Source organism: Oryctolagus cuniculus, chromosome 15 (assembly GCF_964237555.1).
Source record: "Oryctolagus cuniculus chromosome 15, mOryCun1.1, whole genome shotgun sequence".
In the NCBI taxonomy this organism is placed as follows: domain Eukaryota; kingdom Metazoa; phylum Chordata; class Mammalia; order Lagomorpha; family Leporidae; genus Oryctolagus; species Oryctolagus cuniculus.
The window spans coordinates 82,073,342-82,101,205 of record NC_091446.1 but is presented as its reverse complement, the minus strand read 5'-3'; the positions used below and the strand labels follow the sequence as shown (position 1 = coordinate 82,101,205).

General features: G+C 53.8%; 1 protein-coding gene across 2 annotated transcripts; it reads left to right on the top strand.

Annotated features, from left to right (window-relative positions):
* Positions 1 to 9: 9 nt before the first annotated feature.
* TMEM273 (transmembrane protein 273) lies at positions 10 to 26,439 on the top strand. 2 transcript variants are annotated; one of them, XM_070058367.1, is made up of 5 exons: positions 10 to 189; positions 17,660 to 17,713; positions 18,107 to 18,247; positions 19,667 to 19,697; positions 25,609 to 26,439. In XM_070058367.1, the coding sequence occupies exons 1-5, from the start codon at positions 144 to 146 to the stop codon at positions 25,808 to 25,810; spliced, it is 474 nt and encodes a 157-aa protein (XP_069914468.1). In that variant the 5' UTR covers positions 10 to 143; the 3' UTR covers positions 25,811 to 26,439. The 2 variants fall into 2 exon arrangements, with proteins under 2 accessions (XP_069914468.1, XP_008251014.2); XM_008252792.4 differs by having other exon boundaries at positions 17 to 189; positions 25,786 to 26,439.
* Positions 26,440 to 27,864: the final 1,425 nt, after the last annotated feature.

Sequence of the window (27,864 nt, the reverse complement as noted above, 5' to 3'; positions counted from 1 at the left end):
CCCCTCGCAGCGGGCTTAGAGGAACCAGCAGCCTCCGGGCTGGGGCTTCCTTCCTCCCAGTCACGGGCAGCCTGTGCCCCGGAGCCGTGGGTCCCGCAGCTCAGTCTTCCTGCCCTGCCCGGAGCTGGAACACAGCGGCAGCCATGGGCTTAAGCAGTCCTGTGCGGAGGGCCCTCCTCTTCCTCCTGGGTAAGTGGCGAGTGTGGACGCCGGGTGGCTGTCGTCTGAGCTGGGGGCCTCTGTGAACCCCATCAGCCAGGGAGGCTCTGTCCCTCCTGCAGGCATGGGTGACTTCTCTCGCTAGGATCCCGCAGTGAGCAGCGCTTTCGCGTCATTTCAACTGAAGCTTACAGTTTGCTTTCTGGGCTGATGGTCAGAAAGAACTCTGGACTTGGGAATCTAGAAAAATCTGGGTTTTGACCAGAGCTCTTTTGCTGACAAAAACTAGGTCAAGCTTCTGAACCCATGGAAGGGGAGGGGGTGATGACCACTGGCACGACACTACCTGCACTCTGATGGGAGCAGGGACACGGAGTGAGAACTGACATGGACAGAGCCAAAGTGGCAGTGGGACGGTTGTACAGTTATAGATCCACCCGGCCTCCCACCCAAGAGACGGACTGGAGGGAAGCACAGACAATGGCCTGAGCTTCCTTTAGTCTCCTTAGCAAGCAGGTTGATGATCATACATGTTCTTAATTTGGAATTCAACAAAAAAATGTCTGTGCACACACACAAATTACAGGACAGCCTGTTGAAAGCAAGGTGAGACAGAGTTTTCTTTTCCTTAATTGACTGGTAAGGGGGACCCCAGGGGTTACCTCGTACAACTCATTAACCAAGTGTGTGAGGGTGGGAGACCAGGCGAGGGGACATATGGGAGAGGGGAGGCGCGGTGGTCTCTGTCCCGTCACCCTGAGGCATCCAGGCTCACAAGACTGTGCAAATGAGCCAGACCCAGGACCCCTGTTCCCCTTACCCAGAGAGCGGTTGGACAGAGAGTTTCGGAAATGCTGCAAACATGTATTTGAAAAAGCTACATGGACGTGGCATCCTTGGGTCCCCATACGCTGAACTTACAAGTATTGAAATGTGGGTGTTTTTTTTTGTTTTTTTTCCTCTCTTTTTAGGAATAGATGTCTTGGAAGTTAGAGAGACACACCCGCTAGAGAAATCACACAGTAGACGCAGAGGTGTTTGGTTTCCTGCGCAGCAGGGCCAGCAGCTAGCTCCCGATGTGGGCTGTGCACCTTCCTGCCCTTGTGGGCGTGGAAAACACTGCACAGCCAGCAGCCTGCAGCCGCTGCTCCTGGGTCTGATTCTAATCTCAACCAAGCTTCCGGGGAAACACGTTATTCATTGATGTATCCACTCCCAGGATGACTGGGTTGTTTCTAACTGCTTGCCCCTGCTGTGGCAGCCTGGTGCTCTCGGTGGGAGGAAGCTGCTCTGTCAACATACACAGTTCTCCTTTTTCAGTCTATGAAAGTACTTGAAAAAGTTCCTGGAAAAATGCAATGGCCAGGTGTTCCCTTTGATACAAAAGTCTTCGGGGTGCATGCGTGGTTTTGCAGAATGCATTTGCCCAAACCCTTTTGCACCCAAAATAAACGTAGCTGTTAATCTCCGCTTTCTGGGAGGTTTTTGAAGTCCCTTCGTATTGCCAAATCGCTCTGCACCAGGGTATGGGCGTATCTGTTTGCTTGCACACGCTGTAGGACTTGATGTTGTCACACTTCTCGATTCTTGCTGACCGCAGAGGTATAAACTACGACCTCGAGGTTTCCAGGCTGTGTGTCCCCAGCCATACGGAGAATAGCCATTTTCTCTACAGTGAATCGCATAGCCAGTCTTCTTTTCTGTAAACTGCTCTGTATTGACTGGTCTTTCGTGTATTTTTTTCAAGACGTTAGTTATTTGTCTGTTCATCTGCAAAACAGCCTTTCTTGGGGTGTTGTTGATCTCTTATCTTTGCGGCATCTTTTGTTGGACCCAAGTCTCTACATGTGATATCAAATGTGATCAGTCGTCTCCTTTTTGTCTATTTGATTTTCCTGCCTTGTCTAAGAAACATGTTATTTTTTATTATTTTAAAATGGTTGTATTGAATTATTTGAAATACACTTTTGAGCATGGCCTCAAGAAAGGATCTAATTTTAATTTTTAAAAAAAATATTTATTTAGTTGAAAGGCAGAGTTACAAGACAAAAGGAAAAACAGAGATAGGGAAAGAAACAGAGAAAGAGAGAGATTCCATCTGCTAGATGCCCCCAACAGCCAGAGGCAAAGCCAGCAAAGCTGGGAATTCTATCCAGGTCTCCCACGTGGGTTGCAGGGGCCCAGGCACTTGGACCATCCTTTTCTGCTTTCCCAAGTGCATTAGCGGGGAGCTGGATCGGAAACAGAGCAGCTGGGATCTGAACCAGTGCTCTGATATGGCATGCTGCCATCGCTGGCGGCGGCTTAACCTGCTATGTCGCGATGCTGGCCCTCGGTGTGTATTTCTTAGGAAAAGAGGTATTGTCTTAGACAATCATAGTGTAGTCAGTATTGATTAGAAACCTCAGTGTTGACCCAGCACTTTTATACACTCTACTGAATACATTCCAGGGCGCCCCAATGGGCCCAGCAGTGTGCCCCATGGCCTTTGCTGTGCCTCCAGGACAGGACCCCGTTGTGGCCAGGGGTGGCATGAGCTGGCTCTGCCAAGGTAGCCTATGGAATCCAGAACGTCTGCTCGGCCCTGTGTTTCATGACGTGAGCTGTGAGGTCACAGCTTCCCTCACTCCCTGTTCCCCATGAGACAGCCCTCGTCTGGGGTTGGCCTAAATATTCCCTAATGACTGGATCTGGGCTATCCGTTCCCTATTTGATTTCTGCTCAGTGGCCGTCTTGCTCAGACATGTGCCTCTGGAACACTATTTACTGCTGACATCGTGATGTAAGACTGAACACTGCTTGTCAGGTTGGGTGGTCAGCCCACTTCCAAATCAATCATTTACCACTTCAATACCCGCCCATTAATATTTTTAAATTTTGCTAAAATCTTGAAAATTTTTGGTGGAATTTCCAGGCATGTTATAAGAGGTGCATATCTTCCATTTAAAAAAAAACAAAACCCTGCAATATAAAATATTCCTGTGGGCTCTCATTCCAGCTCAAGTGTCAGCCATCTGTCTCCGTTTTAATGCTGTTGGAAAGCATCCATTGAAATCTATGTATTATTATCATCATGATGATAAAAGAAATACAATATCCCTTTAATTATATTCCACTGCCGAAAACATTCTTCACAGAAGGAGCCAGAGTTATGGGGAAGAGCAGAGACCCCCCAGCCCCCTCCGCCCCTTCATTTATAATGAAAAGATGGCAGAGGCCTGGGTAAAGAGAATTAAATTCGTTTTTATCTTACAAGTCAAAGTCATCACTTTATGCCTGGGCTCTTAGTCCCTGAGATCTTTGTAAAAATCTTTCTTGACAGCTTCTCCCCTGGTCCAGGTTGCTGCCAAGGCAGTTGTGAATTTTAGTGAGAGAGGATTCTTGGTGGGCAGGTGGATTTCAGAAAGTTGGCGCAAAAATGGAATAAAGGCTAACTTTATTGTGGTGCAAAAAATATGAAATTTTTTCATAATCTACATTTTTCCATGGATTTTTGGAAGACCCCGCTATGCGTGGATTTCCACTTTTTCTGCACTACAATACACTTATCTGCTTATTCGACTTTTTCTGGAACTTTCTGAAACACTCGTAGAACTCCTCTTTGGCTGCATAAGAAGGCCTCAGAAATGTAAGGAAAACAAAGCCAGACAAACGTGGCAGGGTCTCTTGGCAGGGGAGCGGAAGGCACCGGGGGATGCTGGGACCTCAGGTAGGCCGGAGAAATTCCTTGATAGAGGAAGACTTCGCTTGGCGATTTTTTACCCATTTCCTCATGGAATCGCTTTCTTTTTGGTTTTACTGTTGGATACTAACATATTCTACATCTAAGTCTTTCATTAAACATACCATCCACCCGGATTTGTTCCCAGGCTACCGAGAGTCTTTCGTTTAACAGAGTTTTCCACAGACCCGAAGTGCTCACTTTTAATAAAGACAGATGGATTTATTGTTTTTTTTTTCTCTCCTGGCTCTTGCTTTTGGAATCACGTCATAGTTTTTGCCAAGCCTCAAATCCCTAAGATGTTTCTCCTAAAATGCCGGGAGTTTGGGGTTTCATGTTTCAGGACGAGTTCATTTTTGTATAAGATATGCATACAGTTCAACAAATTCCCCACCCTGCCCCCACAGCCAGCCACTTACTCTGGCACTATTGAGTGAAAAAGAAAAAGAAAGAGCACACACCCAGCCTTCCTCTCCCGACCTGAGAAACAGTCGGTCGTACTGGGTGGGGCCACCTTGGGGCTCTCACTTCTTTTCGACGGATGCGTGTGTCTGTGCCTCTGCTGATACTTCACAGGGTGGGTTCCTGGGGCTGTATCAAGTCTCTCTAGACGGCCAAGCAGCCCCCTGTTCAGTCTGTCTAGTCAACACTTTGTTTAGCGGTTCTCATCACTTTGCCTCTCCTTGTGAATCTACAAAGGAAATCTTACTGGGTTTTTAGTCAAAACAAGAGATCAGCTTGGGAAGATTTGATAGCTTTAATATGTTGCGCTTTCCACGAACTTCCTGCATATTCTTGCGTATTAAGATCCTTTTTGATCTCTTTTGGTGTTGTGGTTTTTTTAGCATATGAAATGTGCATGTGTACTATTAGACTTAAAACTAAATATTTAAGTTTTTTTGTTTGATGCTAAATTACATTGTACTCAAAATTCCTCTCTTTTTAAAAGATGTATTGCAAAGACAGAGTTATAGAGAAAAAGACACACACACACACACACACACACACACATACACAGAAAGGGATCTTGCGTCTGCTGGTTCACTCCCCAAGTGGCTGCAGTGAACCCAGGGGCTGGGCCAGGCTGAAGCCAGTTGCCAGGAACTCCATCTGAGTCTCCCACATGGGTGACAGGGACCCAAGCACTACTGCCTCTGTAGGCGCATTAGCAGGGAGCTGGATCAGAAGCAGAGCGGCCAGTCTGAACCGGAGTGCCTTACATGGGACGTGGGCACAGCAGGTAGTGGCTTCCTGTGTTGCTCCACAATGCCGGCCTTGGTTTGAACGATTTCCTTCCTGTGTATGACTGATAGACTTAACAGAATCCAACTGGGTTGTGTGTGTTGCTCTTGTATCTTGTATTGAGTTAGTGACTCACTTATTCTAAGAATTATTTTTCAGCTCCCGCCGGGGGTTTTGGAGTTAGACCATCACATTGTCTCGCAATAGGGGCCATTTTAGTTTTTCCTTCCCAAACAAGAAGTCTCTCTCTCCTTCGCTTGCCTGGCTTGGCCTGGCAGGACCTTGCAGGGCTGTGTTACACAGGGGTGGTGATGGCAAACATCCTTGTCTTGTTTCTTGTCTCAGTGAGAAAGTAAGCCATTTCTCAGCATGAAATGTGTGAGCTGCAAGTGTTTTTATATAGTCTTTATGATGTTGAGGACTTTTTCTCTGATCCTAGTTTCTTGTGTGTGTTTTTTTTTTTTCCCATGAATGGATAGAGTGTTGTCAAATGCTTTCCTTACATCACGTGCTATGATAATCTGACTTTTAACACAGCAGTCTTGAAAAAAGCTCATGGGTGGTGTAGGTGTTTGGCCCAGCGGCTGAGATGCTGGATGAGACACCGGTGTCTCCTATCTGAGTGCCTGGGTTTGAGAGCCATCCTAGCTTCCTGCTGATGCACTCTCTGGGGCACAGCACAGGTGATGGATCCAGGACTTGGTGTCCTGCCCCCGTGCGGGAGACCCGGAATGAACTTCTGGCTCCTGGCTGCAGCCTGGCTTAGCTCCAACCATTGCTGGGTATTTGGGGAGTGCACCTGTGGATAGAATCTCTCTCTGACTTTAAATGTCTCTCTCTCTCTTAAATTTAGCAGAAAGCTCATGTAAATGCACGTTATGAAAAAACTGTGCCTGGATTTCTTTTCTTTTCTTTTTTTTTTTTTTTTTTGCCTCAAAATACATTGATGTATAAATCCATTTTCCATAAGGTTTTTTTTTTTTAAGATTTTATTTATTTATTTGAGAGGTAGAATTACAAACAGTGAGAGGGAGAGACAGAGAGAAAGGTCTTCCTTCCGCTGGTTCACTCCCCAGATGGCTGCAACGGCTGGAGCTGGGCCAATCTGAAGCCAGGAGCCAGTGCTTCCTCCTGGTCTCCTATGTGGGTTCAGGGGCCCAAGGACTTGGGCCATCTTCCTCTGCTTTCCCAGCCCATAGCAGAGAGCTGAATTGGAAGAGGGGCAGCCAGGACTTAAAGCGGTGCCCACATGGGATGCCGGCACTGCAGGAGGAGAATTAACCCAATGCACCATGGAGCCTGCCCCCATAAGGTTTTTAAAGTTCCTTGAGAATGATAGGATTCACTGATTCATTTCTGAATATCGAACCAGCCTTGTATACCTGGAATAAGCCCCAAGTGGTCATGTGGCTTAGTTATTTATGTACGTTACTGAATTCTGCTTGCTAATTCTTTATAAAGTGTTTTTGTTCTATATCCATGAGGTACACTGTGGCGCTTGGCTGATTTTACTGTAAGGCTAATGTCAGTTTCAAAATAAAATGAACTAGACATTTCCCTCCTCTTCTGTTTTTTCTGGAACACATTGTTAATTCTCTGAACATTTGTTAGGCCTCTCCTTTCAAACTGCCTGAGCCTACAGATGTCTTATCTGGAAATTTGCAAATAATGAATTCAATTTCGTTACTAGTTCAGGGTTATCCACTGTATCTTTTTTTGTATTGGGTGAGTTGTAGGAGTGTGTGCTTTTTGAGGAAGTGGTCTGTTTTCTAAATAAAATCTCACGTGCAGTGTTGTTGATGGGATGCATTCCCGTTTTCTCCTTGCGATGTCTGTGGGGTCTGTAGTGATAGCCCTCCTTCATTCCTGACATTGGTAACTGGTGTCTTCTCCCTTTTTATCTTTACCAGTTTTTCCAGAGGATTTTCAATTTGACTCATGTTGTCAAAGAGCCAGGTTTTTTTTTCACTGATTTTCTATTTCCAATCTAATTGATGTCTGTTCCGACCATGGTGATTTATTTCCTCTGTCTGCCCTGGTTGACTTTGCTCCTCTTTTTCCAGTTTATTGAAATGGCATGTCAGAAGTCAGACTTTTCTTTTTTTTTTTTTTAAAGATTTATTTATTTATTTGAAAGTCAGAGTTATGCACAGAGAGGAAGAGAGGCAGAGAGAGAGAGAGGGAGAGAGAGAGGTCTTCCATCTGCGGTTCACTCCCCAAATGGACACAATGGCCAGAACAGTGCAGATCTGAAGCCAGGAGCCAGGAGCTTCCTCCGGGTCTCCCACATGGGTGCAGGGACCCAAGGACTTGGACCATCTTCCACTGCTTTCCCAGGCTATAGCAGAGAGCTAGATCAGAAGTAGAGCTACCGGGACTCGAACTGGAATCTGTATGGGATACTGGCTCTGCAGGCCACAGGGCCGGTCCCTCTTTATTCTGTTTTTAATTTCTTATTATCCTGCGGGTTACTTGGACTTTTTTATGATTCAGTTTTGACTAATCCATAGTGTTGTTGAAAATACTGCTTTTTCATAACATTTGTAGTGATTGTTTTCGATATTACACTCCCTTTTCAGGACTTATCACAATATACAGGAGTCAACTTTTTATCAGTTCAGATGAAATATAAAAAATATGCCACTATATCCCTTACTTTTCCATTTATCATTGTCTTAAATATTTCTCCTATATATTGAGCACTACATTAGACAGTGCTTTTTTTTTTTTCTTTTTAGCTTTAACTCTCCAATGTAACTTGGAAATATTAAGAGGAGAATGAAACTGTATTTAAATTATTCTTATTTTTACTCTTTTCAGTATTCGTTACCACTTCCTGGCATTCCAGAATTCCTTATTGTATCATTATTTGTTTCTTTATTTGAAAGGCAGAATGAGATAGTGAAAGACATAGAGAGAGAGAGAGAGAGAGGGAGGGAGAGAGAGAGATTTTTTATCTGTTGGGGCCACAGCAGCTGGGGCTGTGCCAGGCTTAAGCCAAGAGCCAGCATGAGTGACCTACTCAGCTTTTTAATCCCCCCTGCCCGGCCTGGCACTCCGGGGTCCGCCTCCAGCCCAGCTGCCCCCCACCCCGGGACCACGAGCGACTCCCCGACCAAGGCAGGCGGCTCCCCCGAGCTCACCCGGACCAGCAGGGCCCAGCCCCGCACCCCCGCCCCTCACCCAGGACCCGGGACCCCCGCCCCGCCCAGGGCAGCAGGCTGGCACGCGGGTGTACTCCTGGCTCTTTTTAAGAAGTATTAAATGTCTCTTTCTACAAAAAAAAAAAAAAGGAGCGTTAGCAGGAGGTCGGGCCAGAAGCGGAGTAGCATACTAATATCGGATGAGGGTTTCCCAAGCAGCAGCTTAACCTGGTTTGCCACAACACTTACCCTCTGCCTTTGCTTTTTAATATGAAGGTGTTACCTCAGGGCTTTGGCTATGCTTGGCGAGAGGAATGGGGAAACAGTGCTATTGTTCTAGGAATGGGGGTCTGAAATGAGCCTGTTTGGAGTCTTGCTGTCTGGGGAGAAAGCTTAGGCTGCCAAGCATCCCTGAACCCGGAGACATTCACAGAAGGTCCCTGAGCTGACTCCGGGGTGCTGGGCACACTGCAGGCGAACCCTGACAAGTGAGTCACACGGGCCCCATGGAGACACCATGTTCAACTCGAAGCAGCCTAGTGACTCTGTAGCCACTCTGGACTCTGCCCCAGAGCCAGGCTCCAAACCCAGACCTCGTATATCACCACGTGAGTCTCAAGAAGGAGGGTCACTGTCCCCCAGGGAGGCCACTGCCTGGACCCTGGCTCTGGGACCCACGTGTATGGCTATCTCCATATGCAGAGATGTTTGGAAATTTTCTCAAAGATCAGGAAGGGGGCCGGCACCCAGATACAGGGGAGGGGTGTGTTTGTGTGTGTGTGTGTGTGTGTGTGTGTGCGCGCCTGTGGGCGCTCTGGGCCACTGCAGCTGAAACAGAAGCCACAAACTGGAGGCCTCTGGGAATCTAGAGAGGGGACAGAGACAGACAGACATCCTCCATCTGCTGGTTCAGTCCCCACATGCCCACATCAGCCAGGGGTGGGGCTGGGGCGGGCCAAAGCCAGGAGCCTGCAACTCAGTCTGGTTTCCAACGTGAGTGCCGGGGACCCAAGCACTTAGGACATCCTCTGCTGCCTTCCCAGGTGCATTAGCAGGGAGCTGGATCAGTGCGCATATCAGCAGGAAGCTGGAATTGGGGGTGGAGCCAGAACTCCGCCCCAGGGATGCAGGTGTCCCAAGCAGTATCGCCGCGAGGGGGCGGTTTTATTTCAATTGCAACAGATCAGATCCGAGAGAGCTTTGCTGCCTTCTTCAGCTTGGTGTCTCTGCTGGAGGGGCAGGCCAGGGCTTGGGCAGTACGAGGGGGTGGGGAGTCTGAGCTGGGGCAAGCCCCATCCCTGGTCTTAGAGGGTGCAGGGGCTCCAGGTGGCTTGGGCCAGGCCTGGCTCTCTCCCACTGTGTCCACAAGACCCTGGCACCACTGGGGGGCACTGGGTGGGACTGAGCCCCCCACTCAGTAAGGGGACCCTTGGGGAGGGGACTGCAGGGTCCCCAGGGGGATGTGGGCTGGGCTGTGGTGTGGTTGATTGGTTGCTTAAATGCAAGGGTGCTTCATAATGTCCGTGGGAAATAGAATGAAAAGATACATTTATTTGTAGGGAAAAAATTCGACGTTTGCGCGTAGCTTCTTCCTGATGCGCGTTTTCGTGAGCTACCTGAAGCAGGGATTATCTGGGATGGGGCGTGCCCTGGGCTCTGCAGTTGGCACCTGGGCGACGGCACAGAGCCTGGCACGCAGCAGGCATCGTAGGGGAGGAAGCAGGCGGTCGCCCTGGGTCTGCCCAGGGGCTCTGGGGTGGCCTGCCACTGTCCTCTGCCACGTCATGGCCAGGGCCAACTGTCATCCAGCGCGCTCCCCTCGGCAGGGTCCCCAGGGACTCCGGAGCGCAGCTTTGCAGAGGCTGAAAAGCCCGCTATGAATATTGCATGAATAATAATAACCCCACCACTTAACGGGTATGCAACCCTCTCCTCCGTGCGATCCTTTGCCATCATTAATTAGTTATCTTGCACTGCTCTCAGAGAAGGCAGGCCCTGAGACGCAGCCTTGAAAACAGGCCCGCTTGGGTCCCAGCGCCAGCATCCCTCTGCCGGGCGGGCGCGTCTTCGCTGGCCCTGCCCAGGCCTTGGGAGGTCTTGGCTCCAGCACTAATGCAAACAGCGAACCCTGTGCCTTGCGGGAAGAAGCACCTCTTTCTGATCTGCATACCTTTCTCCCGGCCTCCTGCTGGTGTGATCCGCCCCCCACAATTCCCCGGTTGGGGGGGATCCCCATCTCCATGTAGGGTCTTCTTCCCCCACCCACCCACTGCTTGCTGGTGGGAGGTGGTCCCCAGCCCCACCTGTCTCTGTGCATGCTTTGGGGGCAGGGGGAGGGGGAGGGCCCCAGCCACCCTCTGTGTGTGGCCTCACGGCAGAGGGCGCCGCTGAGCTCAGCTGGGCCCAAAGCCCCACCCGCTGAGCAACAGGTGGCACAATGGAAACCCGTGCCCCTCCCTGAGAGCCTTCCCTCCCAGCCGCTGTGGGGTCACAGGGACATTTCAGAGGGGTTCAGAGATGGGCCCACCCCTCAGGGAGTGCTGGCTGTGAGTCCTCCCATTTGGCCCCAATGTCAAGGCCAGCACCCCGGTGTCCATCAAGGCAGCAACAGCTCCCTGGCTGGGTGCAGCTTAGGGTCACCACTTCCCGGTCTCCATGCGTCTGGGACCTCTGGGAAGCTTCCCTCCCGGCCTTTGGGGGAAGCTCTCAGGGCCCAGAGCCCCTCCCCCCGGGGCAGCCCCTCCATTAGCCTGAAGAGTTATTGATTTGTTTGGCTTCTGTGAGCTGAGTGTTTTAATCCCAGTGTGTGAATCTTTAAGAATTAATTAGCAAAGATTGCTCAGGACCAGCAGAGTGGGCACAAGCTTGGATACCGTCTGGTCACCCCCTGTTACTGTTTTCCTCTTAATTACACTGCTATTTCTGGAAGGGGGAGGCCCTCACCCTGGTGTCTCCCAGGCTCCACTGGCCTCTCCGCCTGCCCGGTGGCCTCCTGTGGCCTCCCGCCTCCCGTTTCTGCCCGGGGTGTCCGTGACCTGGCTGACAGAGCCTTGAAGAACTCAGATTGCCTGTGCCCAGGGTGGCCAGGGTGGTGTGGGACAACGGGCCAGGGCACAGAGGCATGTGCAAAGCCTGAGCCAGGGCAGGGGTGGGGCAGGAGAGGGGGCAGAGGCGGGGCGGAGCCACCATCCCTCAAGGCCAGCCTTGAGACTCCCCCCTACCCTTGGGTTGTCTGGGACCCTTGCCTGCCAGCATGTTGGTCACAGCAGGATCGGTGCATCCAGGGCACAGGTGTAAGATGTGATTCCCCTCAAAGAGGCTTTCCTGAAACCCTGGCCTGCATTGGGCCTCACCCCCAACCTGTTGGTGGCAATGGCCGTGGATGTTCCTGGCCAGCAGGGATGCCCTGCGGACAGAATCCCTCACTCACTGCCGTCTTCCCCGGACATCAGGCTGGGGGTCTGCAGCTGGGTTTGCAACGTGGCTGCTCTGCACTGAGGTCTCCTGTGTTCTCTGCTTCCGTGGGTGGGGGCTCCCTGGGGACTATGGAGGCACCTGCAGGCTGCCCACAGAGCCCCGGAGCCCTCCCAGCTTGGCCCTGCTTTTGCCTGCATTTTCTTTTCTCTTGGACCCTTACACAGCACAGTCAGCCTCGGGCGGGCATCCTGCTCACGTGACGCCTGCAGCTCGAGTCGCATTCTCGGGACTACAGAAGAGGGTGACCCGAAGCCAGGTGGGATCTGGGCTTACGACCACAAGTCTGAGGATTCTGCAGGGCAGGCAATGCCAGAGAAGGGTCCAGGCCCTGGCGGAAGCCAATGCAGACAGCAGGAGCCTGGCATTTGGCTCCAGAGAGGGGGTTGGACCCGCAGCTGTGGTGGATTTGCTTCTTTCCAGCTCCTAAAGTCCCACAGAGGACCGGAAGTTCAAGGTCAGAGGAGCACAGCCATTCTTGAGCTCTGCACCAGCTCCGGCAGCCCCCGCAGCACCCAGGGCAGCCTGGTTAGAACAGTGCCTGGTGCTCCACTCGGACCTCGAGGGCAGCTGGCGCTGCAGGAGGCTCAGGAGAATCGGACGAGAGCCAGGAGCTCTGGCGAGTTCTCTCTACACGTCAGAGTCTTGCACCCCCGTCTTCGAGGAGCAGACTGAAACAGCGGGGTGGGGAGCGGGGGAAGCTTGACTGAACCGCCCTTCCTTCTTGGACCCTGCATGTCCCATTTGCTTTCCAAGCCTCTCGCATGATGGGGGCTGCAGGCCGTGTTCCGTGGGCCTCTGGGGTTCCCAGTCTCCTGGGGTAGGCAGAAGCATTCGCAAGGGAGGCCAGGCAGGGTCGCAGCACAATGCCATCACCTGATTGGTTTCTCTGTGTTTGAACCCCGCGTGGCTCGGTGCTATAAACTCAACCTTGTCACTCCCGGCCACTTCCGGTTGAAGGCACAGAAGCTCTTGGGTGATGGACGCTCTGCTTCTACTGGCCCCCACATCTCCCTGGAGAGGAATCCGAGCCAAGCTCTGAGGGGCCTGCTGGGCCATCTTGGAGAAGCAGCCCACCTGGGGTGTTGGTGTCTTGCCTGTTCCAGAGCAATCTTCAGGGCAGGGAGAGGGCGGACAGAGTGGCCAGGATGATCCTGGGTGCACAGAGAGCCAGAGGGCCCTGCCAGCAGAGGCGACTTTTGTGCTGGGTCTGGAAGGATAAGTAAGAACTTTCCAACTGTTTGAACTAATACCGCACGTGCAAAGGCCCAGGGGTACAGAGTGTTGCTTTGCTTGCAGCCCCTTAGTCAGGTGCATATGAGGCTGCGTTGTGTGGCAACTCACTTGTAGCAGCACCCGCCACCTGAGTCCCCAGGATTCCTTGGGTTGTTGCTGCCAGCTGCCTAGCTCAGGTAAGAGTGAGAAAGAGAAGATGTTTCTTTGCTGAGACACTGGAAAAGTCCAAGGGGTGGTACTTTAGGCAAAGCTAGATTCAGGAGCCTGAAACCAGCCTTTAGGACTTGGTCACAGCCCCTCAGTTCTCCATTCCAGAACACACTTCCGTTGCATGATATGGCCCCCAAAGTCCCAGGGTAGAGTCTTACTGGCCAGGATTGCAGCACCCGCCCTGCTTCTCCACCAACCACGGTTGATGGGAAGCAGGAATATGCTAATTGATCAGTATGGTTCCCACGGCCATCCGGTCCTGCAGGAGGCACATGGAGGTGGCTCCCCAGGGGGAAAACCAAGGCCCTGCAGCCGTTGATGGCCACAGCTGCTCACCCAACACATGTCCACCCCAGGCACAGCGGTTCGGAGGTCCTCCTGCTCGTGGAGACCAGCGTGCAGTCTCTGGTTTAAATCTTGTCTCCCATCACCCCGTGAGCTCCATCATGGTGGTGGTGGGGGCGTGGATCTCGGGTTGCTCTTGTGTGGGGAGTTTATTTCTTTACGTGGGATGTTCGAGGAGAGGACGATGCTGGCTTTGGACACCCGAAGCTCCCTCCTGCAGCCGAGAATGTTGGAATTCACCAGCTCTGCGTCTGGGCGTTGCTCTGCGACGTTTGAATGTGGCCAGGCATCCGCTGACACACACAGAGGGCAGCCTCGCCCCTATTTTTAGTTCAGATACTTAGGGAGCGACATCTGAGTGTGGGCACGCCCACCGGCCCACAAGTGGGAGCCATGCAGCCCGATGCTGCCCAGATGGGTGGCAGAGAGTGTCAGCCCCCTCATCGAGGTTGGGTCCGACAGGTGGCCAACATAGAGAAGTCTGGATGCCGGAGATAGGCTCTCAGCAGGCCGGATTCCAACAGAGACGGAGCAAGGCAGCGTTAAAGGGGACCCGCTTGTGTGTTCAGGGCCCTTTGACCTGGTGGAGGCTGTGGAAACTTCCAGAACATCAACAGGCCCAGCTAGAGGCAGCCTGATGCTCTGTGCCATGGCCAGCAGCAAGGGCCATGTGCTAGCTCCCAGCTCCTGGCTCGATGTGGACAGCTCCCGGATGAGCCTAGCTCTGGGTCTACCCCTGCTTCGGTGAGTCTGTGGTCCCGGTGCAGCCCTGCCCGCTCTCCCCAGGTCCGGCCTTCTTGTTGCAGGAGAGAATCCCAGATGAGCGAGCCCCAGGAGGCTGCTGCTGCCTCCTCTGATGCCAGGGTTTCGCATACCTCTGAGCACTGCGGCGTGGAGCCCTCTGGACTCCTCCGGCTGCGCTGGGCCCTCTAGGGTCCTTCTTCCTGCAGCTGCTTTGCAAAGCTGGGGTGGGGGAGGGTGGGGAGGAACTCACACTGGGGTCTACAGCCCGCATGGGACTTGTGATGCTGGCAGGAGGTGGGGGAGGGTGGGCCGAGCTGCTACGCTGGGAACGAACTGTCACCGAGAGCTCCTTCCTTTTGGCTGTGGCCTGGGCTCCGAGCTTGGGGCATGGAGGGCGGGCGGCACTGCGGCTTCCCTCCCCAAGGAGGGGAAAGGCTGCCCCCGAGTGGCCGTCAGCCTGGCTCGCAGGAATGACTGGGATGTTGCCCACTGCCGTGCGGAGCTCGGCCCCAGGCCCAGGTCTGTCTCCCAGCAAGGGACCCCGTGGAGAGAGGGGAGCTGGAAGCCTGTCAGGGGGCAGGGATTAGGGGACAGGGCGTGGAGGGCAGAGCTGAGCCCAGCCATGGACCTCTGTGACAGGGTGGGGCAGGAGCAGCTGAGTGCCCCCCCCGGGGGGGGGGCAGGGCACCTGCTGGGCCAATTGATGGAGAAAGCTGAGGCCAGCAGGGGGCGGGGTGTGCCTGCTCAGCAAGGGGCGGTCCCCTGCGTGGGAGATCAGGCAAGATGTCCCTCTGTGCATCTGTCCCTGTGTGTGTGTGGGGCAGGGAGAGGCTGTCCTTGAGGGGCCCGGCCCCCCTGATAGACGCCCTGCTCTCCTCTGGCCGCCCTCCTGCCCCTGCCTCAATAGTGCAGAGAAAGAGGTAGGAGCTTCAGCAAAAGGCCCAGGACAGGGCGAGGATGCAGCCTACGTGGCTCAGAACGCAGGGGGTCAGTCCCGGCTGGATTTCTACTCTTGTCCGTGGCTGTTCCCACCTCTGGATCCCACTCCCCTGCGCACAGCAGCAGGGTTGATGTAAAGAAACAATAAGAGGCCCATAGAAGGAAGCTCCCCGCCTGGGCTACAGAGAAGGACAGAATGGGGTTGTCCTCATCAGTGTGTGTGTTGGAGGTGCCCGGCGTGAGGGCTCCCCTCTGCAGGAGGCAGGAAGAGTTTGCATTTCCAAAAGGCCTGTGCATTGAACTGTCAGGCTTTATCTCCACTTAGGCCACCAGAAAATCCCAGAACTCTGTTACAATGAACCTCCTCTGCCATCAGACACACACGGGAGAAAGCTGTCCTCTGCCATCTGTTCGTCTCCCCCTTGGCTTCCAAGGCCTTGGAGGACACGGCTTGGCCTCTGGAGGGGTCCAATTGTCCAGGCCATCACTCACCCTGGGCGGGGTGGCATTCAGGGCTCGGGACACGGACAGACTCCTGCTCAGCCGGGGACAGCTGGCCTGTCCCGGGCAAGTGGCCTCTGCCTTTGATGAGAAACAGGGCCTGCATGGGAAGCGTGGGCGCGAAACTCAGATGCGGCCTCACCCTTCTCCCACCCAGCCCTTGGCCTTGAAGGGCTGGGAATCGCACCAGAGTCACTCTGTGATCTGCGGCTTCCCGCTCTGTGGTGTCAGATCCCTGTGGTCAGTGGCCGTCTGAAAATACCCCATGGAAAAATTCCAGAAATAAACGATTCCTGAGTTGTAAATAACTTTTTAACAGTGTGTTGTTATAATTGCTCTATTTATTATTAGCTGTGGTTAATTTTCTAATTGTGGCTATTGTATAAATTAAACCTCATTTTTATTTTTTCAAGGTTTATTTTATTTATGTGAAAGGCAGAGCAGGAGAGAGAGAGAGAAAGAGAGAGAGAGAGAGAGAGATCTTCTATCTTCTGGTTCACTCCCCAGAGCCAGGAGCCAGGAACTCCATCTGGGTCTTCCACTTGGGTGCAGGAATCCTCATACTTGGGCCATCTTCCATTGCTTTCCCAGGAACATTAGCAGGGAGCAGAATCAGAAGTGGAGCAGCCAGGACTTGAACTGGTGGTCATACATATAGGATACCAGCATCTCAGGTGGCAACTTAACCCTCTGTGCTGCAATGCTGGGCCCTAAACTTTTTGAACAGAGTTATTTATTTATTTATTTATTTGAGAGAGAGAGAGAAAGAGAGAGAGAGAAAGTGATAATGATCTTCCATCTGCTGGTTCTGTCCTTAAATGACCGCTACAGCCAGATCTGGGCCAGGATGAAGCCAGGATCCAGGAACTCCATCACCCTGGTCTCCCACATGGGTGGGCGGCAGGGACCCGAGTACTCGGGCCATCTTCTGCTGCCTTCTCAGTCACCTTGGGAGCTAGCGTCACAAGCAGCAGATTAAACTGCTGTTCCCCAACCCCAGGCCCTAAATTAAGCTTTGTGTGTGTGTAGGACACAAACATTGGTGGCATCCGCTAGGGGCCTTGGGAGCCACCCCCTGCAGATACTAACACACCGCTGCCTTGCCTGTGTCAGCCTTGTCAGGTTGTACTCTCAGGGGCCAGCGTAGGTGGAGCAGGTAAAGCCGCTGCCTGCGACGCCGGCATCCCACGTGGCTGCTGCTTCCAGTCCCGGCTGCTCCACTCCCCATCCAGCTCCCTGCTCATGACCTGGGACAGCAGCAGAGGATGGCCCAGGTGCTTGGGCCCCTGCACTTGCATGGGAGACCTGTCTGAAGCTCCTGGCTCCTGGCTTTGACCTGGCCCAACACTAGCTGCTGTGGCCATCCGGGAAGTGAACCAGTGGTCAAAATAAATCAACAAATCTTTCAGAAAAAGAAAAAGGCTCAACCCGTGGTTTGAAAGCTTACAAGGTCCTAGGAAGGTCCTTACAAGGTCCTAGGAAGGTGCCTGACCCACGCCAGTGCTGGGCCGTGTTAAATCAACATCCGTGTCAGTTAAGGCGATTGTCAACCACAGCGACATGGGGAGGAGAGCTAGCCCACACAGGGGGAGGGTCTGGGAGGCAGTGACCTGGAGCCACCACCAGGTAGTGGTGGAGAGGGGTGGAGCCAAGCCCAGGCCAGAGGGAGGGCCCCTTGTTAGCAGATAGCACGCACACATGTGTTGGGAGCTGGCTTCGTTGAACTACTGCATTCCCAGGCAGGCTTTTCAGTGCTCCAAGTCTTTGGGGGAGACCAGGGCTTCCCATGGTGGTGGCCAAGCGGAAGGGCCTGGAGCCCAGGTGGGTGGGCATGGGTGACTGGGGACCTGGGTCTGGCCTGTGACCTCCCGCCCTGACCTCAGCTGCTCTGGCCAAGTGGGGCCAGGCGGTGTCTCAGCAGGCCCGGGGCTTTCTGTCTTTGCAGATGTGGGAAGCGCACAAGTGCTGGAGACAGGCAAGGCTGCTGGAACTGACATCGGTAGGTGGCCCTGCAAAAAATCCCAGGCAGGCGTTGTGTGTGTGTGTGTGTGTGCACGCTGTTGGTACTAGTGCCCGCTGGCCAGTGCAGACCAAGGGCCATGCTCGGCTCCAGGGCTGCCGGGATGGCTAACCACTTTATCCAGCTCTGCTACGCTGTCTTGGGTTGGACATGAATGAGTCTTCAAAGGTGGGAAGGGTTTCCACTCCTGAAGGATGTTCTAGAAAGACAAGGACACGGCGGGGAGCACACTGGCTCAGGCAGGGAGTGAGTGTAGAACCCACGGTCCACGTGGGGGCCTTTGCAGCTCCCCGGGGGAATGTGAAAGGAGGAAACCCACGGCGAGGCGAGCGGTGTCTGAAGCCCTGGTGTCCAACTGCCCCTGCACTGCAGACTTCAAGTACGCCATCATTGGAGCGGCCGTGGGCGTGGCCATCTCCGCCGGCTTCCTGGCCCTGAAGATCTGCGTGATCAGGAAACACTTGTGGGACAACGAGTCTTCAGACCTGAGAAGCACCGTTGTGGGCCTCAGCGGTACGGGCCAGGGCGGGGCCGGGGCGGGGCTGGGGCGGGGCCGGGCCGGGGCCGGGCCGGGCCAGGAGGCAGACTGGGGACGCCTGGGCTGGCCCTGCCGCCGTGGCCTCCCCACTGGGGCAGCTCCGCAGCATTGGCTGCAGAGAGCATAAAGGCCCAGGGACCGAGCCAGGGGCCTGTCTGTGTCTGTCTGTCTCCCCTCTCTCCAGCTCTGGCTCTCGTACACTCGTCCCGTCTCTGTCCCTATAACTGTGTGTCTCTTTGTCCCTATAACTGTGTGTCTCTTTGTCTCTTTCTCTGCCTTCCCGTCTCTCTGCTTTTCTACTTTGCTACTCTTGGTACCTGAGAATCAGGTAGCAAGAGGAGATGATGTTGGCTTTTAACCGCCATTTCCTATTTCCGTTTTTTTTTTTTTTTTTAATTTATGTGAGGGGCAGAGTTACAAACAGATGGAGGGAGAGAGAGGTCTTCCATCTGCTGGTTCACTCCCCAATTGGCCGCAATGGCTGGAGCTGGACCAACCCGAAGCCAGGAGCCGGGAGGTTCTTCCAGGTCTCCCATGTGGGTGCAGGGGCCCAAGCACCTGGGCCATCTTCCACTGCTTTTCAAGGCCACAGCAGAGAGCTGGATCGGAAGAGCAACTGGGACTCGAACCGACGCCCATATGGGATGCCGGTGCCACAGGTGGAGGCTTAGCTTAGTACGCCAGAGCGCCAGCCCCCATAATTTCCATTCAGCTGATATAATCAGAGAAATCCAGCCCCTGGGGCCTTGAGGCTGGGCCCAGGAGTGAGTGGGTGCTGGGAGCTGCTGCCCACACCACCTCTGTGGGCCCAGCTGCACCTGTTTTCCCAAGTTAGGCAAGTCCTACTCACTGCCACGCTGCCCCTGCTAACGCAAACTGAGCTGGGTGCATGCGAGCCGCATCGGGAGTGTCCGTACCCCGTGACACCCGCAGGGAAGGCCTCCCAGGTGGACCCTGGGACCGTCAGTTTTGCAAGTTTCACCAGCAAAACGCAACATGGGGCTGAATGCCCTTCACCGCAGGGTGTCACCAGCAAAGCCAGCAGTTTTCCACGCGGTGGCCCTGGGGGCAGGATGGCGGAGCCCCACTGGGCTCCTGGTTGCTGCACTTGACCGGAGCAGGGTTGCAGCTCCCTGGGGGGACCCTAGAGAATACCCGGCCCCCCACACAATCAGAGCTGGAAGCTCCAGTGGTGCCAAAGGAAGGGGGCGGGGCAGGGGGCAGAGCACTGTACCGGAGCAGTGCCTGAGTAGCGGCTCCAGCCCAGGGAACCCTTCAGCTCTGCCCGAGGAGGGCTGGCTCTGGCCCCGCCGTCATCTGCCCAGCCGGGACATGGGGCGGGCCAGAGCGTGGTCGCAGGCTCTCCTACCTAACGCTCGTCTCCCTGTTTCCAGACAGCACAGTGCGGAAGAAGAGGGCGCCAAGGTAAGGTGGCGGCCAGCGGGCCAGGGGAAGGCGTTCCTTTTCCCTCTGTCTCTGCCATTTGCTCCACTGCCTGTCTTTCCCTCCCTCCTCTGCCCTGGGCACCCTCTGCAGGGGACTCAGATGCACACTTGTCCCGTCCTCTGTAGCGGCAGGTGTTGGGGGTGGGCGTGGCAGGCTGCTGCACTCAAGGGCTCCAGCAGTCCCTGGGTGAGATCTTGCCCTTATGCAGAGCCCTTCAGTCCACGCCCCTGGCACAAGCTCTCAGCAGGTGCCTCCAATAGGGTGGGTCCTCACAAAAGAGATGAGGGAGTGGGCAGGAGGTTCTGGGCTAGGTGCTGCAGAGAGAAGAGAAAGCAAAGACAAGACAAGCTCCCTCCGTCTACAGGGGCACAAGCAGACCAGCCATGGGTGCCGGTGGCTCAGTGGAGAGGGTGTCCACGTGCACATTGCCTTGAGTCTGGGAGTACTCACCCAAGCTCCCTAGGTCTTGTGCTTTAAGCAGAGGCGAATTCTTTCCTGAGACATCTGGTCAACCACTGAGAAGCTCCAGGTCAGGGATAGGTGGACTATTCTTTTGTGCATTATGGGGACAGACAGGAGACAGCCCAAGTGGAGACAGGGAGAGACTGAGACCTGCCACGATGCCCTGTTGGTGCAGGGTCGGGTCGGGGCTACAGGGAAGACACAAGATGGAAGCTTCTGGACTATTTGGAGCCATCAGGGCTGCAAGAGGCAGGAGTGGCTGGAACGCTTCTTCAGCAGTAAACGCTTGGAAAGCCCAGTGCAGGAATGTGAAGTGAGGCAGGTGGGGAGAGGAAGGGGAGAAGAAATGCACCATGGGAGGGAGGGGCGTGGCTGGCGTCCTGCAGAGCTCCTTCCTCCCCACAGAGAGGACCTCTCCCAGAGGGGTAGGGCAATCCAGTTTCCCAAACTCACACCACACGGGTAGTCAGGCTGAGTCAACAGTGGTCACAGCCAAAGGAGAAGGCTCAGGCTGAGCTAGCCACTCTCCCGAGGAGAGCTTCGCCTGCGCTCCAAGGCACCTTGGAAGCCTTGGGCAGTGAGCTTGCTGCTCTCCTGTTTTGCAGGCTAAATCCCAGTTTCTCCAAAAAGCCGGTTGTGCGAGTGCTCACTTATAGCGAAAGGAAGGCAGGCAGTGGCTGCCCCAGGGTGGCCTGGGGCTCCTCTGCACACTCCTCCCTCACCCCGGTTATGTAGGGCAGCTAACCAGTGGCCTGCAAGTCTGTGCTGGGGTCATTAAGAGAATATTGGCAAGACTTCAAGGGAAGCTACGGAGCGGAGCACTTGCCCAACCAGAGCTGAGAAAGCTGTTTTGTTTGTTTGTTTGTTTGTTTTTGACAGGCAGAGTTAGACAGTGAGAGAGAGAGAAAGAGAGAAAGCTCTTCCTTCCGTTGGTTCACCCCCCCAAAATGGCCCCCATGGCCAGTGCGCTGTGCCGATCTGAAGCCAGGGGCCAGGAGCCAGGAGCCAGGCGCTTCCTCCTGGTCTCCCATGCGGGTGCAGGGCCCAAGCACTTGGGCCATCCTCCACTGCCTTCCTGGGCCACAGCAGAGAGCTGGCCTGGAAGAGGGGCAACCGGGACAGAACTGGCACCCCAACCGGGACTAGAACCTGGTGTGCCAGTGCCGCACGCGGAGGATTAGCCTATTGAGCCGCAGTGCCGGCTTGAAAGCTGGGTTTTAACAGAGCGTAGTCTTTCTGCAGCTGCTTGTCACCTGCTTTGGGGCTCAGAGTGAGCAAAGCTTGCACTGCAAGGGGCCGCAGAGGAGCTGGGCTTTTGAGCACCGCAGCTGGACGACCCCTGCTGCTAGGGAAGGTCCTATTCTCTCCACCGGGTTGGTGTGAATTTCAGCGTCACCATCCACACTCCCTACCCAGGGTGGCAGCCCCAGTCACGCCAACCCAGGAAGGTGACTCCAGGCTGGGGCAGTCTCCCGTCTCCTCTCTTGCCCTCTGTCCTAGGGGGAAAATCTTCAAAGCCAGAGAGAAGTTAGCAAAACATAGCAGTCTCTGTGCCCATCCCCCAGATACACTGAGCTTGGATCTTCTCCGCTTTACCACCCCCCCCTCATGCTTTTTGGGAAACTGACCACCTTGAAAATTGGAGTAGGTCTCAGGCTATTTCTTAGCCCTCCGTGGGTCACCACTGTCTCTCCTGCCCAGTCACAGCCCCTCTGTCACTGCGCCCACAGCGTGGTCAGTTCTGAAGTACCTGAGCCAGCATTTCATATAATACCCACTTTCTGTGTTTGTCTGGTTGTTTTCCCTTGAGTAGATCCAGATTGATTTTGGGGGGTGGGGGACACCAAGAACACCATGGAGGTGATGTGCATCGCTGCACGTCTTTTATCTCATTGCTCAGGTGGCCAGGCCAGCTCCCCGTGGGTGACACTTTGGTGGCTTGATTAAGGAAGCCGCTGCTAGCCCTCCACTTTGTAGAGCTTAAAGGGTCCCCTTTTAAATTAGTGAATGACCCAAGGGCTTGCACCCAGGGACCATGGCAATATCCTGACCCTCCGGCCGGCGCCGCGGCTCACTAGGCTAATCCTCCGCCTAGCGGCGCCGGCACACCGGGTTCTAGTCCCGGTCGGGGCGCCGGATTCTGTCCCGGTTGCCCCTCTTCCAGGCCAGCTCTCTGCTGTGGCCAGGGAGTACAGTGGAGGATGGCCCAGGTGCTTGGGCCCTGCACCCCATGGGAGACCAGGAAAAGCACCTGGCTCCTGGCTCCTGCCATCGGATCAGCGCGGTGCGCCGGCCGCGGCGGCCATTGGAGGGTGAACCAACGGCAAAGGAAGACCTTTCTCTCTGTGTCTCTCTCTCACTGTCCACTCTGCCTGTCAAAAAATAAAAAAAAAAAAAAATATCCTGACCCTCAGCGATTCCTCCCCCAACTCTGCTCGACCAGGTATTGACGTCGGCAGTTCCACCTGAGTGCTCTCCTATCTTAGCATCTCAGAGCTGACACTCTTCCGTGGAAGACAGGTAGGGGATGGGAAGAAGGAAGGGAGGAAAGAGGCTATTTTTTCCCCAAAGATTTGAATGCATTTTATTTCATTGCCACCGTGATTCTTTCTGCTGCTCAAATTGTCTTGCACTTGGCCGGTGCAGTCACTTCCAGAGGCTCCTGCACCCTCGAGACTTCAGAAGCTGTAGCCTTGATCTCTGCTCACCCTGAGTCACCCATTTCCCCGGGGAGCCCGGTATTGCTTTTATTTTTTCCTCCCCTCTCCCCTGCAGAGTGAGTTTTAGATACCAAGATCTGGGAAGTGTGTGTGCTCACTGCTCTCGGCTACTGAGGTTTCCTTGTTTCTAGGTCGTTTCCACGGTCAGGGCCAAGGTGTCTGCATTTAAGTCGCAAGCTCAATGCCCTAAGCTTTCTCCACTTCCCGCTTGAGTCTTGCCTGCTTCAGAATGAAAGCCTTGGTTTCCACCATGGAAATGCTTCTACGCACTGGCTCAACCCAAATAACGCCGAGATAGTCCTTCCAGAACCATAACATTCTCCGACGACAAACATGCTTGGTGAACTCGAGAACGGCTCTGGGGCACTTTTTGCCCTTAAAATTGAGCCCTCTGTGTGTGCACAGAATGTTGTGCCCAAATGAACCTCATTATGTCCTCTTTGCGGTGGGGGAAACACACTTGTTTCACTCTGTATGCTATTTTTAATGCTTCTTTTTTAAAAAGCCTTTTCCTTTTGAGTATGTAAGACATGCACAGGGCTCAAAGATCAGCTTATGCAGGCAGATAAATCCAGAAGAGCCTGCTTCCCATAACTGTCCACCCCACCCTCTCGCTGTCTGCTGGTTTCACAATTCCATTTCCAAAGGTTCCCAGTGTATCTTTTTTTTTTTTTAAAGATTTACTTATTTATTTGAAAGTCAGAGTTATACAGAGAGAGAAGGAGAAGCAGAGAGAGAGAGATAAAGAGAGAGAGAGAGAGAGGGAGACAGAGAGAGAGAGATCTTCCATCTGCTGGTTCACTCCTCTGTTGGCCACAACAGCCAGAGCTGGGCCAATCTGAAGCCAGCAGCCAGGAGCTTCTTCCAGGTCTCTCATGCAGGTGCAGTGGCCCAAGGTCTTGGGCCATCTTCTACTGCTCTCCCAGGCCACAGCAGAGAGCTGGATCAGAAGTGGAGCTGCCGGGACTAGAACCAGAGCCCTTATGGGATGCCGGCACTGTAGGGAGCAGCTTTACCCGCTATGCCACAGCACCAGCCCCCCTAGTGTATCTTTCTTGTGTTTCTTTTACAACTATGTGCTCAATTAAAACTCCTTTTACATATAAACAAATTTTCATAACATTTTAAAAACTTTACATGTCTGTACATGAACAAGTGTGCACACACACATATGTTTCTAGTACTTGTATAATTTCAATTTCTATTTCGATCCTAGTCCTCTTTTGACAGTTATTCTGGTGCGTGGGTTGAGCTGCAGGTCCAGTTTTCCCTTTGTGTCAAGTGGCAGTCTGACCACGGCACTCCCATTTTGAAAAGGTATCGAATTTCCCAGTGTTTCTCTTGCCGCTTTCACAGTGTTCTGAACTGCCACGTGAACCTGGGGTATTTCTAGTGTCCGCGCGCTGCTGGCTCCACGTCCTGCACTGGTGCCCGTGTGCCCCGGCGCCTGGAGGACGGATGCCCCCACGCCAACACGCCACACTGGGCTCCCTTTCTGCAGCTGCACGCTTGCTGTTCCCGCCCAGCTCCTCCCCCGTATCTATTTTAGAATCCACTTCAGAATCCTTCCGTGGAAACAACCTGGGTACTTTTATGAGGCTGCGTGGCCGTCACCTGTTACATTGAAGATGATTGATGTCTCAATGATGCAAAGTTGTCTTCCAAGAAAAGACAGACTCTTTTTTTGCAAGTCTATTTTTGTGTATTTTGGGGAAATTTCCAGATTTTCCTCTTACAGGGATCTCATTCCTTATGAAGCTTATTCCTGAGTGTTTTATATCTTGGCTGCTTTTTTCATGGAGTTTCCTGTTGTGTCTCACACCTGGGCGGGGCTTGGATGCTGACTTTCTCATGTGTTCATACTTTAGGTATGGCCTTATTTTCTTTTAAAGGTTTTATTATTTATTTATTTGAGAGGCAGAGTTACAGACAGAAAGAAGGAGAGACAGAAAGAGGTCTTCCATCTGCTGATTCACTCCCCAAATGGTAGAAATGGCCAGAGCTATGCTGATCCAAAGCTAGGAGCCAGGTGCTTCTTCTGGGTCTCCCACGCGGGTGCAGGGGCCCAAGGACTTGGGCCATCTTCTACTGCTTTCCCAGCAGAGAGCTGGATTGGAAGTGGAGCAGCCTGGACTTGAACCTGTGCCCATATGGGATGCTGGCACTGCAGGCGGCAGCTTTACCTGCTACACCACCGCACCGGCCCCTATAGATAATGTTGATGTGAAGTTCATGCAAATGTGGTCTTGTGCATGTCGCCCTTAGCTGAAAGTGACCACAGCAGGCTCTCCCCAGCTTCCAGTCCGAGCTCTAGCATATCAGGGTCTGGTTTGGTGGCTTCAACTTCTCTTCTGGGCCCCCCCCGCCCCGCCCCACACCGTTTGCAAACGCGTCTATGCTGCTCTTCCCACCCATCAAAGCTGATGCACCAAGCACAGCGATGTCTTCCCCTCTGCTGTATGCATGGGGCTTGTCGTTGACTTCCTGTAGGTCATCCACCTTGTCCCTTGTGGCACCTGCTCCGATCTGCACAAACCCCGAGCTACAGGAAGTGACACTTCCCCCTCACAGAGTGTCCATCAGCCTCAAAGATCAAGCACTTCCCTTCTCCTCGTCAAAGTGGATGAGGCTTTGTGGGCCCCCGTCTGGCAGGCAAGAACACAGCCCCCTAGTTGAGCTCTGTCTGACAAATGTTCCCCTTTTTCTAGAAGCCACCTGAAGGGTCTCTTGCTGTGTTGCACCAGCAGTGTCCCGCCGCGCTGGGACCGGCTGGTGAACTTGGTGTCTGCTGAGCTGCGTGACGCAAGTCTGGGCACCTGCAGGGGGATGCGGCAGGGCACAGCGCTCTGCCTACAAGCCTTCAAGGGGATTCTCTTCCTTTGCAGAGATGCACAGGTGATTGAGCTGTGAACAGGCGGCCGTCTCCACTCCTGCCCGCGCTGGTGGACGTTTTAAACTGGAACACCCAAGGCTGGTGATGGACAGTTGTGTGGACTCGATACGGGGGCTGGGGGGGGCACATAATAGAACCTGAGGAATAGACTCTACGGCGCCTCTTTCCTGAGGGGAAATACCGCTCCTTTGCTGCAAGAAGCCGTCTGCGTGGAGGGAGCGTGAGCAATCCACTCATCTGTGGAAGCCACTCCAGCCACGCCTCCTCGCCTGGCCCCGCTGCGTGGCAGCGGCTCATCTTCTGCAGTGGTACTGTGTCCCTGTCAATGACATCTGCCCCACACCCAGTGTGCCCGCGGCCTGGAGATTAACCTGCCTGTGTCCCACACCGGAGGATCTGAACTTCAACTCCTGCCCTGGAATCCTGACTCCAGCTTCCTGCCAGCAGAGACCCTGGGAGACGGCGGGATGGCTCAAGTCACTGGGTTCCTGCCACCCACGGGGAGACCTGGATTGGGTTTCTGGTTCACAGCTTTGGCCTCAGCCCAACCCCAGCTGTTTTGGGCATTTGGAGAGTGAACCATGGGATGGAAGTACTTGCTCTCTCGCTCATAAATAAATTAAATTGAATAAAAAGAATCCACCCATCTGGCTTACTGAGCTGCATCTTATCAGCAGGTAAACAGTGTTTTCTAGAACCGCTGGTCTCACCTTCAGAGCTGCTGGGAGAACCCAATGTTAAGGGCAGACCCTGTGAACACTCAGGGACGATGAGACATGGAGGCCGCCAGCCAGTCCCCAGGGCTGTCACCAAAAGACGACCCCTTTCAAAGGGAGAATTGTCACAAAGGGAGTGAGGGAAAGGCCCCTTGAGCACTCGGGGCCAGGCCTCCCTCTCGGCAGATCTGCAATGATGGAGTCCACAAGGGATTCGCGGAGAGAGCAGATGCAAGTCCTTGTACACAGCTGTGCAAACGCAAGTACTTGCGTTATCCTTCTATAATCACTTGGTGGTCATTATTTTTAAAGATTTATTTATTTTATTTGAAAGGCAGAGTTACAGAGAGGCAGAGGCAGAGAGATAGAGAGAGAGAGAGAGAGACAGAGAGAGAGGGGTCTTCCATCCGCTGGTTCACTCCCCAGTTGGCCACAGCTGTGCTGATTCAAAGCCAGGAGCCAGGAACTTCTTCCAGGTTTCCCACATGGGTGCAGGGACCCAAGGACTTGGGCCATCTTCTACTGCTTTCCCAGGCCATAGCAGAGAGCTGGATCGGAAGTGGAGTAGCCAGGATTTGAACCTGCACTCATATGGGATGCCGGCGCTGCAGGCAGTGGCTTTACCCGCTGAGCCACAGCGCCAACCCCTTATGGTCATAATGCGTGTGGCTTATGCAGGCAGGACAGGACCGGTAGGGAACTCCGATGCTCCTGCCATTCTATTAATTGCTGCCCATCTAAGGTCCCTTGCACACTCCTCTTCCTTCAATGGTTAACCCTGCACTCCTGGGGGTGCACCATGGAGTGTTTTGCCTGTCGGCTCAGCTGACGTCAGGGTGGCTGTGAGCCACTTCTCTGGGATTGGGTTACCCTCCTTGCGCGGGATGAAAGCTGAACTGTGTTTGAGAACAGAGTGGCCTTACAATACCGTGCCTGGACTCCCTCGGCATCTCTTATCTGACTTGATAACAATGTTGTCAGTAGCGGCCTTTGTTAACGGGCAACCTAGCGCGGGCTCGCAACGCTCATCAGCAATTCTCTGTGTGGAAGATGGAAGAAGCCATCTTGTGAGGAATCTGTTAATTGATTTGCTTCTTTTAGCAGCGTTTTAATTAAGACATCTGGTTTCTGAACGGCAGACACAAGTGTGCACTGAAGGTGAGAGCTGGGGCCGGGGTGGGGTGGGGGTCCTTGCCCCGCCCCCTCCTCGCCACATCCGGACTCAAAGTGTTCTGTGCGGAGAAGAGAGAGGGGCTTCTGCACACCAGCATCTTCTCCCGTGGTTCCAAACACTGACGTCATCTGGGCTGCGGAACGGGCTGGGATACTCCTGCCCTCCCAGCTCAGTAGCCCCG

What these genes read in the sequence shown, in the direction of transcription:
- TMEM273 (XM_070058367.1), top strand. Translation starts at nt 144, where the DNA reads ATGGGCTTAAGCAGTCCTGTGCGGAGGGCCCTCCTCTTCCTCCTGG. An exon ending in GGCTGCTGGAACTGACATCG is followed by an intron (nt 17,714 to 18,106) that starts GTAGGTGGCCCT and finishes CCTGCACTGCAG; the next exon opens with ACTTCAAGTACGCCATCATT. An exon ending in CGGAAGAAGAGGGCGCCAAG is followed by an intron (nt 19,698 to 25,608) that starts GTAAGGTGGCGG and finishes CCCTTTTTCTAG; the next exon opens with AAGCCACCTGAAGGGTCTCT.